General features: G+C 38.1%; 1 protein-coding gene across 14 annotated transcripts in view; it reads right to left on the bottom strand.

Moving 5' to 3' along the window:
* Positions 1 to 2,902, bottom strand: part of RGS7 (regulator of G protein signaling 7) — a 207,693-nt gene extending 204,791 nt beyond the window's left edge. For 4 of the 14 annotated variants that reach the window (XR_004306819.1, XR_004306820.1, XM_032443895.1 and 1 more), the window contains exons 1-2: positions 2,554 to 2,900; positions 1,483 to 1,590 (exon numbers count right to left, since the gene is read on the bottom strand). Coding sequence is in view for 12 of the 14 variants with exons in the window: in XM_032443895.1 (XP_032299786.1) it covers positions 1,483 to 1,560 (78 nt within the window). In the remaining 2 variants the exon portion in view is untranslated. Of the gene's footprint in view, positions 1 to 1,482; positions 1,591 to 2,194; positions 2,313 to 2,553 lie in introns of those variants that run through there. The other 10 variants (XM_015857784.2, XM_032443893.1, XM_015857785.2 and 7 more) reach the window with 7 other exon arrangements.
* Between the last annotated feature and the right edge of the window lie 16,608 nt (positions 2,903 to 19,510).

Here is a 19,510-nt window from a genome sequence, read left to right as displayed (position 1 = left end):
CATAACAAATATGAAAAGATGCTGTTCAGAAATATCAGAAGCCTATGAAGGACAACATAAGCTTTGCTATACTTATTTATAACTGCAAAGCACGTTTTTTACATATAAATTCATGCACATTATTTCATTCTGAAACACACTTGTCAAGTTACTGGTAAGGTATTCTGCATTTTTTACAGATGTCTATTCTCACACATATGCATAACTAAGGTTATGTTCATAAATCTCATTCATGTAAAAAGCCCAGTTCCCCAAGATGGCAAATCACAGAAAATACCACTGAAACTCACTGATATTAGCAACATATATGGAAAAAAAAGAATGAAAAAGTATTTATCAGTCTTCATTTTGAAACTATTTTATAATTTCTGAGGAAAAAAACACCACAGTTACTGATGATACCTCAAGTTCACCTCAAAAACTGATCTGAATATGTATCAAATATTTCCTATTACTGTTAAATTGCCAAAAAAAGAAATATTTTTTTTCTCTAAGAAAAAAAATATTGATTTTTCCACCCGATAGAAACAACCACAACCAAGTTAGAAAGCACTGCATTCTAGGAATAAACAAGTAGTTACGTAACTACGTATTTCAGTTTGCAAGAACAGCTATTCTTCTCCATTATTAAAATGCATCACTCTCCCAATGAATAACAATAATAATAATAATAATAAATATAAGAAACATTGTCATGTTTAAACTAAAGAAAAATAATAATGGAACAATCCATCACAACATCCCCAAGCATCTACCTTAACAAAAATGAAAGCGTAGAGGCTGCATAAACCACACTGTTGGAACTCAGTGTCTGGAAATTTGTATATTAATGGCATTAGAATAACTACATTAGAAATGCTCTCCAGAGAGAATCCCCAGAGCATGTTTGTGTTGTTGTGTTTTGTTTCAGTTTTTGGACTGGTTTTTTTTTTTTTTTTTTTTTTTTTTGGTTTTACGTTCTGGTGATTGCAGATAAGTATAACGTACGCATTCATTTTACTAATAGATTTTGCCAGCAAACACTTGAGCCCACAACATTTTCCAGACTCTGACACATTGCCACCATCACATATGTTTCCATGCATAAAATGAAGTAAACACGTGAAGTATTTCAAGTTCTAAACTGTTTCTGAACACGATGCAAAGTCAAAGAATGTATATTTTGCTATTCAAAATAAGAAATCTAGTCACTTCATAAAATAGAGTCACTAGCAGTTCTTGAGATACAGATCTAGTTCCCACAAGCCTTCTGATCTGCCTTAGGTAGCATAAATGCCAGCAGCCAAAGCATTCCAAATCCGTATCAGGTGACCGCATTCTGAAATCACACTGCTCCATTCATGGCAAAGCACAGCAGTAGCTTCTCTTCAGGAAGGCGGAGAGAAACAGTAAAAATAATGGTCTCTCTTGCTAGGCAAGAGAGTCAGACATCACCGTTTCCCGAAGCACCTCCCTCAGATTTCAAAGAACATCAAAGCTTACCTTTCTGTACACCAGCATGTTTGGGGATTCATCAGCCACCCCATTGCTGCTTTGCCCATAATTATTTCCTTGTGCCATGTCCCACAGATTTGATCCGCTTTTGGTGTGCTGTAAAAGGTACAAGTGATCTCAGTAAGACACTTCCTCAGATCTCCTTCCCTCCTTGATGATTAATGGACGTGATTTTATACCCAGACGTTATAAGATTCAGCGTATGCTCTAAACTCCTATGGATATTTACACTGGAGCAAAGAAGCTAATTTACCATTTAATGCCATTACTCTCTTTTGCCTGTAAATAATGAATGTAACGTGTTACTCTAATTCAGACATTAATGAATTGTTGCTCCAAATAGCTCCCTAACATCAGTAAGCACCACATCATGAGGAGCCTCTCCCCAAGCACTCCCTCCTGATACACACTTCCAACCAGAGATACTTGGCACCCTCCTGACCACAGTTTTGAGGGGACTGACTGGGCCCACGACTTTATGTTCAGCTCTGCCCTCGCCTCACGGTTCGGACAAAAGCAACTTCCACAATCCACAAACACACTGCAAGAAGAACAGCCTCCTTAAACTTCTCTCGGCATCAAACAAGAAACACGGCAGAACGCGCTCCCGCTTGCTTTCACCTACTTTCCTCATAGTTCACCGCAAAGCCTCGTCTGAGCCGCCAGCCCCGGCTCCTCCCGCCCTCCCCCCTCCGCTCACCCGGGAGCCGCACTGAACGCTCAGCCCCTGCCGTAGCTCCGGCTTTGCACGCAGGTGTAAGAATGTGCTCCATCTACAGACGGCACCGGAGGCTGCGGAGAGCGAGGCGGACTAAGCTCTGCCCCAAACATCTCCCCCTGGAGCCCCCCCCCCCGGACCCCTCCCCAGTCCTCCCGATGGGGGCTGAGCCGCACCTCGCCCTCGGCGCGCCCCGCCCGGCGCCTGCCCCGCAGTGCCCGCACCTCCCAGCAGCAAATGGCCGGGGGAGCCCTGCGGGCAGAGCGGCGCGGCTCTTTCAGCACCGCGGACAGCGGCAGCGGCGACCGAGAGGTCTCGGCGCGGCCGCGGAGCTCGGTTACCTCCCGGGCCAAGGTCAGTGCGGAGTGACAGCGGCTCCTCGGCTCCTCCTGCCGCTGCTCCTGGGGGTGTCAGCCGGCGGCGGGCGGAGGGACGCGGCGATCTCTCATCACACACACACACGCTGCGGCTGCGGCTCTCTCCGCTCTGGCGGAGCGGCGGCAGCTCAGCGCCCGCCCCGCAATGGAGCGGCCGTCACGTGGGGAACGGGCACGTCAAAGGTGCTGCTGTGCTGCGCTGCTGCCGCCGCTCCGCCACGCAGCGGCCCAACGCCGAAACCCTCGGCCAAGAAACTGCAGCTGCCTGCGGATCTGGCGGTAGCCCCCGTAAATGAGATCAGACGGCCCGGAGGGCTGGGCAGGAAGAGAAATGCGGGCTAGAGAAGGAAAGAGAGGAGTCGGCGGTGAAAGACTACGGGGGAGCAGACGTCACCTGTCTCCTTCTTACACATTTCCCGACAGTAACACGGGCATCTATCTGCCCGTTCCTCTGCCTGGGCACTTCCGTATTTCTTTTTTTCCAGCATGAACCGGGGAGAACTCGTGCCCTGTTGGCACTGCAGACCTCTGAGCAGCGGGGAAGCAGAGAGCGAGTCTGTTCCAGCCAGCAGGAAGGAGTCCCGAGGACACCTCAGGACACCGTCAGGGCTGCTTTCCTAATATGCAGCAGCCGCTTGATTTACAAAGGCATAGAGCTGACCACGATAAAAACCAACCAAAAAAAAAAAAAAAAAAATCTCTTAAATCATACTTGCTCATCACGTGGATTAGAATGCTTTCATTTTCCAAAAGCATTGAAATGCCTCACACTCAACATCCACAAGAACAGAAGATACCTAACTGGTTAGCTTTGGGATATTTCCATTTGAAAGTGTCTAGTTTGGAAAAATAAGCTCTTATTTCTAAGACAATCTTGTGGAAAAAAACAAAAATAATAAAACACAACAACCTGTGTGTTCACCTTGTGGATTGTGCACTGCTTGAAGTGTGTAATTCAAGCACAGAGATTTCAATACATACTGCATCATCCCACTTTTTCTACCTTACTCCCATCCTAACAAGATTCACATCAGCAACATCCTGCAGGAAGTTATTAGCAACTAGCATTAGCCACTAACTCCCTTCCAAACTCTGCAGATATCTTGCAGTCCTTTCAAAAGTGAACCATGATAGATCAAGCTAAGGCATAAATAGAGTCACAGTGGCCACTGCACAGTAAAGGAGTCAGGACACAGTCAGTGTGAACTTCTCAGAAAGCTGAGGAAAGAGTATAAAAAGTGACCCTGTAACAAACACTGGAGTAGAGAGCAGAGATCAAGCACAAATACGAATGTTCTTCAGGGAAAGCAGAAGTAAAAGTTGAAATGACCTAACAGAAAACAATTTCCACAGCTTCAGCATACACTTTCTAAATAAGCAGCACTGCAGTAGCTCAGAAATGTACTGGCAGTCAAGAGAAATATCTTCCAAGATATGTGAAGAATAGTTGAAAAGCAATAAAATGAACTTGTATTCTTACTTATTAAGCTGCTGTTCAAATTTCTCTTTCAGAGTAAAAGTAAACACCGCATAAAATATACTTCAAATTTTAAGAGGAGGAAAATCACAAAGAATGTTGATTGTGCACATGTTCCTTCATTTGCTTGGTCAGCCAATACTCAGTATAGAATTTGTGTTATAGGACATAAAAAAGAATCATAAGCAAGTTTCCAGTAAAGTATTGTGCTTGTTTTCTTACTTTACCTCATCTAATTATAAATCCAAGTGGGAAAAAAAAACCACAAAACAAAACACTACAGAAAACAAAATTATTTTGTCCTGAAATTCTTGGACTACGTACAAAGTCGTTACAAGACATCTCTAATCTACCTATTTGCTGTAAACAGAAAGATTTTGGCAGGGATTATGTGCCTTTGAAAAACTCCCCTACAAAGCGGACTAATTCAGGCAACTCATAACCAAGCTTTTACATTCTGAAGATCTCTTTAAAAGAAAAAAAAAAGGCAGGGGTATCCCCTGCCAAGTTAGAATTTTGGCTATGCTGCCTCCAATCATGCTTTTTTCTTAAACATTCTGGTTAATTTCACAAATAAAGGGAAAAAAAATGGAAATGTCATACTAATTGGGCAAGGTTTCTATGATTTATGATAATTAATTTTTTTTTCAAAGAAAACAAGTTCTAAAGTAAATTTGTTCAAGTATGCAGACAGAGCAGCAATCTAGACCTACTGAAGTCAGTATGTTTGCCCACTGACATCAAAAGGAGCGATACTTCACAGTCTTTAATCTTGTCCTTGAAAATAGAAGTCAGTCAATAATCACTGCTACTTATCTCTTAAGTACAGACTTGCTACACTGAAGCATATCAAGAAGTTTTCACTTCACCAGCTAATCCATTGTCAAAATGGAAAAGAAGCTTTAATCTCAGAGAGGGCTAAACAGAAGAGAAAACCAGAAACAACCTAACAAAATTCCTGTCTGCCACTATTTTGCTATGAAACAGACCCCGGAGTGGACTGCTTCGTAAATGGGAGTAAAAATAAATTAATTTCTTTTTAAAATACATAACTGATATGATAATTTCATTCTAACACAGTTGGATATGCTTTGTCAATAACCTATAAAAGGCTTCATAATTCATAAATTACTTACGCATCTTGTCATATTGAGAGTCATCACTCATTTCATATACAATCAGCATTAGCATCCTCTGAAAGCACGGTCTGCCAGAAGAGGAATGTCTTGTTTCAAAACGCAAAGCAAAACTACTCATTAATAAAACAATGACGATGGGAAAGGCTGCCAAGGGGCAGCTTTATCTAACAAGGCAATAAAGCATACATGATTTAGCAAGGTGGTGACTACATTTTCTCTGTTTAGTTGGCATTGTCAATACAACTCAAGTATTCCAATAATATCATATGCACATGGTACACATAACACAATGTTTTAAGTCAAAACACTAATGCCAGGATGTTTTTTTCTATCTGGATTTAAAATAGATCAGAAATGTTTATCTCTGTTACACTGACCAGTGCTGTAGCATTACGTCAGTATGCTGTCTATATCCATCAATTATCTCATTTTATACCTAGACTAAATGTTCCTTGGAGTAGACGTGATGTGCAAACTCCTAGAACAGCATGATCTAGCTCCATGATGAAGCCTTTGAAACACAACTGCATTTTAAACGATCACCGTTTTAATATACTAAACTAACAGAAACCTTGTCATCTAGGCTTTAAACCCCAAATACTGGCATGCGTTGTTACTGTACTGCCTTAAAGGTTTTTTCTGCTAGCACAGTTACACACAAAGACAGTCCTTCTACTTTAGTCTAACCGGTATATTTATGATCCTACAGACCTGAGAGTGTTTTTTAATGTCAGGCTCTGAATTAGTAGCTAGAGACTCCCAGACAAATCCACAGCCTTTCTGATGAAGTTTGGAATGCCTGCTCTTTCAGAAATGAATGACAATGAATCCATTTAATGTAGGTCATCAAATGCCATTCAAAATACTACAAGTTACAGTATATGTTTGCTAAAAGTGTATCTTGGACTGACTTAAATTTCACTGTTTCCTTCATGAAGCTTATTCTTAAGCCACAGGCAACCTGTTTGCCACCTACCTGCCAAGTTTAATTACTTCTAGCAATTTATGATGCAGAAGATCAAATTATGCATTCATTTTATTAGGGCAAGGGGTCAAAAACAAAAAACACAGAAGAGAGGATCTTTAAAATTAGAAAGTAAAAAAGTAACTAACACTCTAATGAGGAAAAAAAAAAATTGAACCAATAAAACAGAGCAACAAAAGAAATGCTAGGTTATGGTCACGCATAATCTCAGATGATGGGGAAATTAACAAAAATAAGGAAATCCCACATTCTCATTAGTATGATATACTCACACTATATACATCATGCGTAGCATGATATGAAACTTAAATGCAAGTAACTAAATCTTCCAGTGAAGATGTTGACTATTACTGTCATAGATAACCACAGCTACATAGATTTTGATATCAAAGTAGTATCCACCTCATTCATCCATGGAAATTCATCAGCTTCTATAGACAAAGCAGGGCAACTTCAAGTAGTTGTAGCCTTGGCAATTAAACCAGTTCTAATTACGTCCAAAAGAGGGCAGTCTTTCTCAGTTAAAGAGATTACAGTAGATACCTGATATACAAAACTATCAACGTTAATTTTCTTTCCAAACAAATAACTATTGCAACCAGCTATACACCCTTATTTCCTCGATTAGTAACAATGTTTACAAAAATAATAAATACTACACAATACTCCTTGAAAATTTTCCAGAATATTCAAGATTAATTAATATTAAGTCAAAATCTCCAACTTGAAAAAAAAAAATCACTTTAGCACGTAGGAATAGAAAAAACATACAGGAAAGATTTTTTATCTTAGTCGCATTTGCATCTTATGGTGGCATCCTCTCTTACTGAAGAAAGATTGAGAATCCTGCTCCCCCAAATCCCAAAACAGCCCTTGGAGAGGTTTTTTCATTTTGTGACACAACATTACCGATAGAATGAACCTAGAAAATGTGAAATGGAACGCTTGCTCTCCACTTCAGATAAAATATTTTAAATAAGAGTCTATTGTTTTCAAGCATCTCTTACAATACTTGCTGCTTATGACACTCTCCTGGGTTGCAATGAATAAATAAATACATAAATTTATAGGCTAATATCCACATCTTCGAAATGCTTCATGTCTCACGTAGTGTCATAACTACTGAGCAACTTACATGAAATAAGAAAACACAGTCAGAGAAACATACAATGGCTTAGGTTGGGAAGGGACCTCAAAGATCATCTAGTGGCTGTGATTTTTATGACTTTTTCTATAGCTTTAGTTCTTTCAGGCCAAGCCATTAGTTTGAAAGGCCATCAGGCCTTTCAAGCTGACACTGGTTTCAGGTTAAAAACAAACAACTAAAGAAAACAAAACAAAAACACAGTCTTTTGGTTTTGGGTTTTATTGTTGTTTTTGCAGCTTAAAAAACAACAACTCCCAAGTGTTAAATTAGCATAATCCTTTTACTGAAGAAAATCATTCAGGCCTGATTTATGGGACTGTATTTGCTCAGATCAAAATAGAATAAGCCACTTATTAAGGATTAATTAGAAATAAGTCACTGATTCAGAATCCTTTATCATAAAAGGACTAGAGAAAGGAGAACTCCAACACCATATAGGGAAGGAGATATGTGCATCATGTGCAAGAATGCCATGGTTACAGACCAGAACAGATTAATTGTTGAAAGGCACCATAAGGGAATTACCAGGAGTCACCGGAAACTAGATGGCAGAATAATTCACATGGCAAAGAATTAAGCTGATAAATAGAGATCAATTTGAGAAGTTAATGAGGAGATATTAGGGAAAACTGACAAATTTTGAAAAATGAAAATTGTTCCTTACTCCACAAAGGACTCCTCCCCTGTTTACACAAAAAGAATTTCTAGAAACTTCTAGAATAGGTCAGTACTAAAACATTCTGTAGTTTGGGAGGGATTGTTTATTTGCTTGTTTACCAGTTGCCCAAAAAGGTTTCTCTTACTGAAATAAATAATTAACTTCCTCCAGTATACTTTCCCAACAGTAACCCAGGTTTCCACATACCACAAAAACAATAGAAGCTGAGGCAGCTATCCAGCTATAGAGGAAATGGTGGCACCACACTACCGTAGGTTCCCCACAATTGCCAAATTCAGCTCAACAAGCTCACAAGCTACTACCGGAATTCCCTTCCCTTCCAGCAGCCAGGAGTGATGTGACTTAATCTAATTAATTCACCAAGCTGAACACACTGGAGAAAAAAAAAAAAAAAAAAAAAAAAAGGGGAAAAAAAAAAAAAAAACCTTTGAAACTGAAATGGAAAAAAAAAAAAAAAAAAAAAAAAGCTCAGCAGTTTAAAAAGGTTTGTTCATCATATTTCTTCCTACCCCTGTATTTCATTCCAAAATTCCCCCAGTCATTCACAAACTCCCTGCCTTACATCCACATATAATCTAATCAAACAGCCTCTTCCCTCCAAGGTCATTTTGTTTTTCGAAAGGTTTAAGTCAACTCCAGTCAATTGGCTGACTGTGCATCACAAACTGAGCCAGACTTTGTTCACTTATATAAGTATATAAAAAAAAAAAATTAAAAAAAAATATACATACATACATATATATATATTCACACTAATATCCTCACAAAAAGAAATTGAGTTTTCATTCTTTTAAAACTCTATATAGCATTCTGACTGAAATGAGAGCTCTTTTAATTAAATTCTCCAGAGCCCCAAGAGACTGAAAAACAGAAGAAAGCATGTAAGTAGGTGTCTGGGTCATCTGAAGATTTCTATATTTTAAATGAACATAATGAAACCATAAACTAGGGCATTTCAAGGGCTTTTTTTTAGGGTGGCTTTTTTTTAGGGTTGCTTCCCCCCCCCCCCCCCCCCCCCCCCCCCAGCCATAGTATGAATTTGAGATCTTTCCAGAACTCACTCTATATCACAAAGATTTTCCCTTCAGGTTACACGATTATTAGCTGACATTCAGCTTCAATATATTTCCTCAAATATTAAAGGAAACTGCCTTAAAACCTGAAACTGCAGCTCTGAAAATATTCTATACTTTAAAATAATTGACTGACAAAGAAAACTGTATTTGTGAAAACACCCTGTCTGTATTTGCACTAAAATGATAATGAAAGTTAGAGAAAGAACTGAAAAAACAACAAATATAAGTTCAAAGCATTCAGCTAAAATAGTATGGATAGTAAAGAAAACTCTAATAAAAACGTTGATATGCCAAAACTTGCCTCAGCTTTCACTACTTGGTGGACAATGAGTAAAATACACTTGTTTATTTAAAATACACTGTAGTATGAAGGCATTTTGCAAGCAAAGAAAGTCATCATAACCTACAGCTCTTAGCCTGAATAACCAGGCGGTGAGGTAAAACAAGAGGGAAGGAAAGAAAAAGATTCAATACGTGTAGGAGAAAAATTGATTTTATACACTCTTTCCAAAATGCCATCATGTCTATCATTATTACAACACGCAGTACCATTCTCTAGTTAAACAGGAGTGTGTGTATATATATATGTGTGTGTGTGTGTGTATATATATATATATATACATAGCTAGCTTTCTCGCTGTCTTCTACTTCAGTACTGGCAGACAGCGAAGCGTGATATTTATATCATAAAACATTTAGCCTAAAAGGAATCATACCCCACCTCCCCTTACTTTGTTGCAAAAGACAGGAAACTGAACAGAGCAGTAAACTGGGACTAAAGAAAGTAGAGTTTTGGTGCACCTAAATAGGGAACATTCTACACAAGGGAATCAGGCATCCAGCAAGAGATTTTCAGAAGGCAAAGACTTAATAAGCATTGGAAGAGAAAAAGATGATTAGTCACAGGTCTTTGGTAGCAGACGAGAAAGAGGTGGAGACAAGTGAATCAAGAGGTCATGACAGTCAAAGCAGGAAGGCAGCATGAATACAGTCAGACAGAAATATGTTTCCCAGTGGGAAAGGACAGTACTACTTATTAAATAAGGAAGCAGACTGAAATCAGACTCCACAATCACAATGACTCTGTATGCCAAATGAAAATGGTGCAGCCGTCAACGATGAAGGAAGAAGATGGACTAGGATGAGAAAAAGGAAGCAAGGATAATTCAGAAAGTGAAGATTAATCCCATTTTCTCTGCAAACTGATTAGATTATTGGGATAAAATTAAGGAAAAGGAAACTAAATCCAAGGATATAAAGGGAAAATAAGCTGAACACTACAGGATAAAAAAGAACAATATTTTACCTATACAACAAAAAGAGAATTAATGGTAGGAAAGGGTGAAGCTCTGGGATTCATAGCAAACTGAAATACTTCAGGGACTGGACAAAAACAAATAAAAAGAGCACTACAGGTTACAGAGGGAACAAAAAAAGGAAAGGAAAGAAAGTGAAAGTGCCCGTTCTTAGTAGGCAAGGACAGACTGTCTTTAAAATTAATTGGTGCTATCTGCTTCCTGACTACAAATAGAGAGAACAACAACAACAATTAAAAAAAAAATAAAAACTAAAAAAAACCCACCCAAACAATAATTTATTAGTCTGAGCCACAGCAGTTCTCAGGGATTTTTCTTAAGACATTTGACACAAAAAGCTATAACAGGTAATATGCAAAAAAAAGGAAAAAACTTTTACATGACAGAGGAAATTGAAATGTAGAGTCATGAGCTCACAACAGTGTGTTTATTTTCTTCCATAATCTCCCTTTCTCTCTCCTATACAGCATTTACTTGTCTGAAAAAAAACTACAGAATGCTAAAGCAAAGGTTATTTTGTGTGTTTGGCATAACAGTACTACTTGTTCTACATCCACAACAGTGGCTATGTAATACATGCAGCAGATAATATTATGTCATTGTAACACAGTTATGCCCAGCACACACTAATTTCAGAAAGTGGCTTCACATTGGCTCAGACTGTTTCAGGTAATTTAATAGAGGAAGTACAAACAGAAGTGAAATCTGGCTGTAGCTTAGTTAGTTCACCTCAAACTAGAAGCATGCCTAGTGAAAAAGTTGAATTCAAGTAACTGACTTTGGCATGCCGCATGTTCAGAAGTGAACAAAGTAGACTGCAAATTCAGACATAGCTCTTTCCAGTTGACTTCATCTTTCCTCTCTTGGCTTCTTGCAGGTGACTTGTGTGCCCATCTTACCATTTCAGTACTCTTAAGTACTATTTTTTTTTTTTTTTTCCTAAAACACCAAACTCTGCAAGAACATTTAGGGAAAAAAAAAAAACCTTGAAATGCAAAACCAGCCCCGCAATCTAGAGTGAGAACATCTAACAAATTAACAGTCACTTTCAAAACTAGATTAATCTGGCATGACATCTAGGAAACAAACTGCAGATATGGAATTGTACATAGCTGCACCTACCTAATCACTTTCTTTAATCAATTAAATGTCACTTTATTTTGGTGAACTACATTCTGGTAGATTAATGCCACAAATGCCTACACTGCCAGTCACAAGAGATCTTCCAACTACTTGTCCTTCCCAACTTACAACACTTGTTTCCCCACACTTACGACAGTGGAAAGTCACATTCATTAATTCAGGCAGGAAAAGAACTAAGCCACGAGTTTGTGTTGCAGATGGGCAATGTAGCAGTAGCAGGTTTCAGTTCTAAATGTTACCAGGTAATAATGCTGTCATCACAGGAAGCCAGTGCAACACCTCTCCCTTCTGGCCTCTTCCCATTTTACTCCTCAGCACTTGAACAACGCTACCTCAATAACCTCACCATGCTAGCAATTCAGAGGGAAATAAACACATTTTCTTCTTGTACACAAAAATAATTTATTTTCTGCTTCCAACAGCGTACACAAACATGTCAATTTTTTTCATTCAGTAGTTCAGTCTGTCAGTACCCAGAAGGCAGCTGCTCTACAGCATGTGTCAAAGCAGCCAAACTTACACTGCAGTTTTTCTTATAAATAAAAATCTTCCAGACATCCTACAGCTTCAAATAATTCATTCCTGAGATGAAGTCTGCAGGAAACCTTAGTAAAGTAACAGAGAAGCCCTCTTCACAGGTCCTCAAACCATCACTGTCACAGAGCTCAAGTGCAAGAATGCTGTCACCATACTTAATGATATCAAATAACTTCATCCAACACACTATGAGGTGAGTGTGGTGAAGTTTCAGAACTCCTGTCTTCTCTGCAATATTATAACTGACTTATTTTCATAGAGCAAGTCAGGTACACCTAAACCTCTCTAAACCAGTCTTCTAGAAAAAAAAAACAAAAACAGTTACAGAAAAATACAGCACTACGATTAAGAAGCAGAAAATCAGATAGAAAATCAAATGAGACTTTTAAAGTGGCCTACTTGAAGTTGTTAAGGTTATATTTTTTCCCTTAAAGCAATTAAAAAATTAAACACTTAAATCCAACACTCATTTTCAAACATGATAAGCACCCCTACAAACAAAGGAACCCAGTAAAGTTCAGCTAGTTCCCATGCAATATATAGTATGGTATTTCTTGCTGCTTTCTTGAAACATGGAATTCTAGGAATTACATGGAATCATACATGGAATCTAGGAAACAAACATGCAAAGAAGCAAAGAAGCAAAAAAGGGAGCAGGGAAAAAAGGGGCTTTCTCACACATCACAAACAGAATGTAATGCAGGTACATAATTTCTTAAAGTTCTGCCTAATTAAAGGAAATATGTTACTCATGTGCAAGTGAAGTTGCTTTAGTCACCAGGTGCTTTTTTTTTTTTTGTACTTAATATCAGTTTTAAACATACCACATATTCCATCTATGTAAATTAATTGATTTGTGGGAAAAATAAATAAATAGAGTATCTCCCCCACTAATTTAAGTAAACACAATTTACTGCATCCACCTTTGTGCCTCAGTGTTACGGTTCTCTTTCTCCGAGTAATATGTCATACAAGGGTAGGGGTATAGGGGCTTGTCTGGCTGCTTCTTGTTCCAACAAAGGATTTCACTTTCTGGAATCACTAGAGACTAATGGGGAAAAAAAACAAGAAAAAAAAAAATTCTTTTCAGGAAAGGCAAAACAGGAAGGAATTTCTTCTCATCTGCCCTGCTATATTACAACTCGGATACACACTGAACAAGCAGATAAATAATCTGTCTGATTTATTTCTCAAAGAGATGCTGAAAAGGTTGAATATAGTAGCTATGATTGTAAGAGAAACACCTCCAACATAGAGCTTAGAGGACTTTAACTCCTCATCATGATTCTGGCAGCATGATTCACTTCTGGGTTGCTGAGAAACTACCCTCTTCTTTTCTACCTGCATTGTTTTCTCTCGTTGGGAAAACACAGGCTTCCAATACGAGATGCTAACTGACCTGGAAAAAAAAAAACAACTCATTTCTCATACTGTAAATTCAAAGTCTAACCTGCTCAGTGGGGCCTGAATATCACCCTTCAGCCACAGTGTTCCAGGACAAAGATAGCAACAATCCTTTCTCTGCCTAGCTTTCTTCCAATCAATCCTGCACTTTTTTTCTGTACTTTACATAAAGTACACCAAGCCAACTGAATTAGAAACATTACAAAGAAAGGTGTGTAATAGTACAGTGCACCTATCCAACAGGCATTTTGCTGTTGGCTTTTATTACTAAAGCTCATACAGGGAGGAGGGCTGGAAGAGAAGCTAAAGAGATAAAGACACATAACAATCTGACTCTTTTTTCTCTTTTACTAAGTTTACCCTGGACCACGTACCACAAGCAATGCATTCAATGTCAAACTACTACATATACCACAACCATTATAGGGAGTAAAAAAGAAAGTCAGATAAAGTAGGCTCTTTCTCTGCATTTTTTTTAAACATGTAATCACATTTAAAAATATATATATATATACACACACACACACCCTTAAAAGTAAAACCAAAAAAACCCATACTGCTTGTTTTCAATTGTATTTCCATAGATACTGCCTTTGAAAACTTAGACATCAACATGCTATTCACCCAATTCAAAGATTTCATTATTCTTTATAAATGAGTATACAGATAATAGCCAAAACTATCAGGCTAGGATTAGGTTGGGGAAATAGTCAAGTCTACCATTACAGCTGCATCAGCAGCTCAGCCAGTGTACAATAAATAAATGCATAAATAGCTTCCAAAATTGTTTTGACCCACTTTAGATGAAGATGAAAAGCCTGGAACTCTATTATTTGTTGTCTTACATCTTAGCTTCATTTAAATTGAACTAAATCACCTAGAAGTGCATTCAGGTACTCACACTGTATCTAACATACACTACTTCAAATTAATTACCAGTGTTATTTAAGATGGGGACCTCTGCCAAACCAGCCAACTCCCTGGGCTGCCCAGACAGGCAGGAGAACAGGAACATTCAAAATACCACCACCCAATACAAGACAAACCTACCGACAGTTCAGAAAAACCCAGAAGCCATTCTCAGGACAACCACAAATTCCAGACTTTTTACAACAAGATGCCTAAAGAGCTCAGATAGACTCAGTACTTCCACAATTTCCAGCCTCCTTTCTTCATGGCAAAGTATTCCAAAATTGCAGTTACTTGGTGTAACACTACAATAGCACAATAATAACAGGGTGGCAAATTCTTTGGCTACATTAAATGAGTACAAGCCCAAACGCAGCAGCCACATATGCAGAAAAAAAGGAAAAGAGCTGCTTACCTTTAGAAGGCCTCAGGTAGGCAGAGATCTCCAGCAAGAGAAACCTTCACCTCCCCCTTGCTGACCCTTAAATGAGGTCTGGGAAGGGGTGGATCCTGGTTCCACACCTTCCGGTCACTCAGGTAAATTGCATGCACCTGAGCTCACCTGGGCTGGCCCTGCCTTCCCACCAGGTGTTCAATCACTGTTTCAGGCTGTATCTTTGCATTTCCACTAAAGAAACATTAAAGTATACTAAAGGACAGAAATTAAATCTTTAGCACTCATACATACATACATCTATGTCTGAGGATATCTGTCTTTCAAAAGCACCTGGTCAGGTGTTTCTAGGATCACATAAGTATGTTTTCCATAAGAGTGAGAAACCAGAAAGAAGAGCTTGTCAAAGATCCAAATGAATACAGGAAAACATGACCAGTTTCAAACAGAAAATATATTACTTCTGAAACTAATAATCACATTTTCTTTTTATTTTAAGACATAAAAAAATACAAGGCTTTCACACACTCCAAGAGCTATGTGGACCTGATTTTTTTGTAGGCTGTCAGGAAAACATTACTTCTGGAGGGAATAATGATAGCTTTTCAAGAATTAGTGTTCAATAAAAACCTTATTGTACGATTAGTGAACTAACTTCAACAATCCAAGTCTCCATCACAGTCACACCCTTTTAGAGCTCAGTTCTGTAACTGCACTCTTATCTTATTGAGTTGTGAAACTGCATTTCTAGGGAAAATAAGAGTCCACTCTCCATCTTTTACTGTGTGAAAAAGCATGGCACAACAGTTTTGATCCATCTGTCTATCTCATGTTCCCTGCAAACAAGGCTTCTTCCCTACTTCTTACTGGAAGTAGATACTACCAGCCCACACTGGCCATCTCAAGGCATTACCAGAGGGCAGTGATTACCACACATCAAAACCCTTCCTGGAAACTCACTGAGTATGTTTCAGCACTGTCTAATGAATCAGTATCTTCCAGCCCTGATATGTTTCCTAACACAGACATAGTCTTAAGGCCTAAACTGGTTACCATTCCTTCTCTCCCATTCCAGTTGATGCAAAAGCAGAGACACAATTGCTTCATGTGAAGTTGCCTGAGAAATTGACCTGTAGTCCTGGTAAGGAAAGTCTTTGGGATAAGACTGCTTCTTCAACTTTTTCTTAGCCCTCCTTGACAGACAGCGCTATCACATCTTGTGATACCAGAACAAAAGTAACAAGGTGTAAGATAACAGCTTCTTTATTCATTTTTGTTACTGTGAATATTCTACTTAGAATTATTTTCAGACTATCATATTGAAGATGTGTTAAAGATGTGCGACTCCTTCCCACTAATTTATAAAACCCGGGGGGAGGGGGGGGTTGAAATAAGCTGAACTAGAACAGTTTGTGAAGATAACACATCCATTACTGAAAAATTACAGGCAATGGCAAGAGCTATACACTTAGGGTATTTGTGCTAAGCATATTATTTTATCTCATTTCCAAATTTAGGCAGATATTCCTCCTACTGGTTGTATGGCAAACATTGCGATGTTGAGAAGTTCTGGGCTCTTGAAGCATACATGCACAATGTCTTGCAAACACAGTTCTTGTTTGTTTTTGTTTCCATCAACTCAGAACCAAACCTGTTTTTATTAAATATATTTTAATATATTTTTTTATATTTATATATATATATATATATATATAATATTTTTGATATATTTTTATAGTTTTATATATTAAGGACTTCCCAAGGTAAAATATGTAGCACTAAGCATAATACGTATGGCTGAATGAACAAACATACAGAAGGCTGAGTTAAAGTGGGCTAATACTTCTTTAAACACTGCTGAAGTTGTGGAGAACTCTGTTAAAACTGTTGGGCTAATTTCCACAAAAGGTGTTGGTCCTAGACTGAATTTTTCTGAAGTCTTCAGCGAGGTGGTGAAAGGGTGCCACGAACAGGTATTTCCCTACGCTTTTGTTTTGTACTGTTACAGACCAAGCTGGAGGCCAGATTCTACATTTTGAACTGCTGTCTTTTTGGAAGAAGGAAACTGTGCATTTTATATAAAGATGCCACAAGAGATGAAGAGAAAAAAATCTGTATGAAGAACAAAGAAGGACTTTCCTCTTGGAAAGGTCAACTCAAGCCTGGGGGAGTTTAAATAGGAAAGAAATACCAGAACTCTCTGGTCTTAACAAAAGGACATGCACTGAAAATCCAAGTCAGTAGACACTGTAACAGAATAAGAAGAGAGTGAGAGATGCAGTGTAGGCAGAGAGACAGATTGCAGATGGATCTGAAGGAGGACAGATATTGATTTATGCTGCTGAGTAATCCTGGAGTCACTTGTCCACTGAGATACCTTTTTCAGATATACCATCAAGTTAGCCATATGGATAAAATATCCAAATCCAAGAACAAGGAAGACAGGAGGGTAACTTTCTATATGCCTGCACTGTCTGGGATAAGAAGAAAAAATAAAAAATAAAAAAAATCTTCAACCAGTTACAGACAAGACATTCTAAAGTACTTGGTGGAGTACGTCATCTCACGTTTCCAATCTCACAAAACAGAAAACACAAGTGATAGGAAAGAAAGAATTAAGGAAAGAAAATAAAGAGAACTGAGGAAGAAGAAAATTTCCTCCTAGAATTGCAAGCAATATTAGCACAATCTTCATGTGTGTCCCCTCCCAATTCCAAGACAACTTTAAAAAGTTAAAGATACTAGTTTTCTTTTTATGGTTTCAATTTTCACTTCTATCTAGCATTGTTGAAACCCAGGGTACATTGCTGCATATAGGAAGAAAGTCGGCAATCTTAATTTATCACTTCAGGCATGGGGCCTGGGAACCAATGTACTCATTTCTTTGCAGAAGCATTTATACATACCTGCCATCTCCTGACTTTTATCTAGGAGTAGGTACTTCAGGATTTAAAGCCAAGAAAAAAAGCTATTAAATAAAGGAGAAGACTATATATTGAAATGTCAGCACATTTTATGGCTCTACGTATGAATCAGTAAAAGAAACTGAAGTATGGGCAAAATAGAGGCAGATGAGCCCACAGACAGTATCACAGATAAATGGCTGCAGAAAAGATAATGCTGAAGAGATAGAAAGAAACAAAATACGTGAAGTGAATGGGAAAAAAACACTTCCATAGGTGGACAGAAACTGCAAAGGCTGATAAGTTAATTACAGGCAGAAATAGTTTTGCATATTAGGCCAATGAATAGATTTTTAGAAGTAGTTTTCCAAATCTATTTTCTCCATTTTGGATTTTCAGACCATTTGGAATTTGAGTCCTGAGTTACTTTCTTGCACAGTCAAAACATATCAGGATAGACTTTGCTATTCAAAAGTTTTGGCTAGGTTCTAATATTAAAAGATTTGCTGATGGGGATTTCCTTGTATTTTCTCTACACATAATCAGAACTAGCTAGAAACGTATATACATTTATTAATTTACTTAATTGGGTTCCACCTAAATACAAGGCCTTTTAGTCAACAAAACTTTGGAACAGAACCTAACAGTACACTGAGCTTATACTAAGATTTCACCACCACCCTCTCCCCACCCACCTTGGGCTCTTTATTTATTATAGAGGACTAAATTTAGCTTATTAGTTCACATGCTGAACATCATCTTAGCAGAAATTGTTCAGTAAAAGCCACCATACAATTACTACAGCCTTCATGCTTCAGCTCCTGAATAAAATTCTTTGTATGCCTCTTTCATTCTACGTGGGATTGACCACAGAAATTATACTTGTCCCTTGTTATTTCTTTATTATCATCTTTTAGCTAAGATCAAATTCACAAACTGGCATTCCTGACTTTAGTGAAACTTGTTACTAAAGGTATCCACGGTATCCATAAATATATTTTACGTGGTGTAGGAAAGAGAGGCAATAGACACAGTGACCTTATAACTTAGTGGGTCAGGATTATTAGCACCACACCCTGCAAAACCTGAGGAAGGGAATTTTCACATCTAACGATTCATTTTAAGAGCACATGAAAGATGCAGAGAAGCTAAGTATTTCTCTCATCTACCACTTTCCATCTGTCCTATTTTGGTGGAGTCATCTGTTCTGGCTAACTGTACATACACCTCTTTTCATTAATTAGAGTAGCGATAGGTTGGGCATCAAGCTTGTAGAAAGTTAACATTACACAAAGGGAATTCAGGCCACTTCATTTCAGTGCTATATCATGTAAGTATTTCTAGGCCATTCCTCCAGCAAGAACATGCTGAAAGCAGTCAGTTCTCAAATCTTCAAAAGGTCAACAGGCATAGTTCTGCACTACTGGCTTGAACATCATTAGAGACTGTCTAAACACCCCAAAACTTGATATTTTGCATTATCTTGCTCTAAAAAAGAAATCAGTGTTATAATGGTGAATCATATTGATCCTGGAGCCAAGGACTGTTTTTAGCACTTTTTCTACCAATTCAGATTTTAACTTTTAAAGGCATTCTGCAGAGGTGGAAAGAGCAAAGGCTTAAAACTTGAAAGCAAACAAAGTACTTCATTAAAATCAACACTTCATACAATTATTTGCTACAAATTAACCTCTAAAAGCTAGTAATGCAAGCCTGCAAGACACTATAATTTACATTTCCCTCTCACTAGCACCCTGTATTTCTCTCTGCTTTGCTATTAATCTTTAACTCAGTATCACCTTCAAAAAGTTT

This window comes from Coturnix japonica, chromosome 3 (genome assembly GCF_001577835.2).
Source record: "Coturnix japonica isolate 7356 chromosome 3, Coturnix japonica 2.1, whole genome shotgun sequence".
In the NCBI taxonomy this organism is placed as follows: domain Eukaryota; kingdom Metazoa; phylum Chordata; class Aves; order Galliformes; family Phasianidae; genus Coturnix; species Coturnix japonica.
The sequence above is the reverse complement of the archived record's forward strand: the minus strand, read 5'-3'. Positions and strand labels throughout refer to the sequence as shown.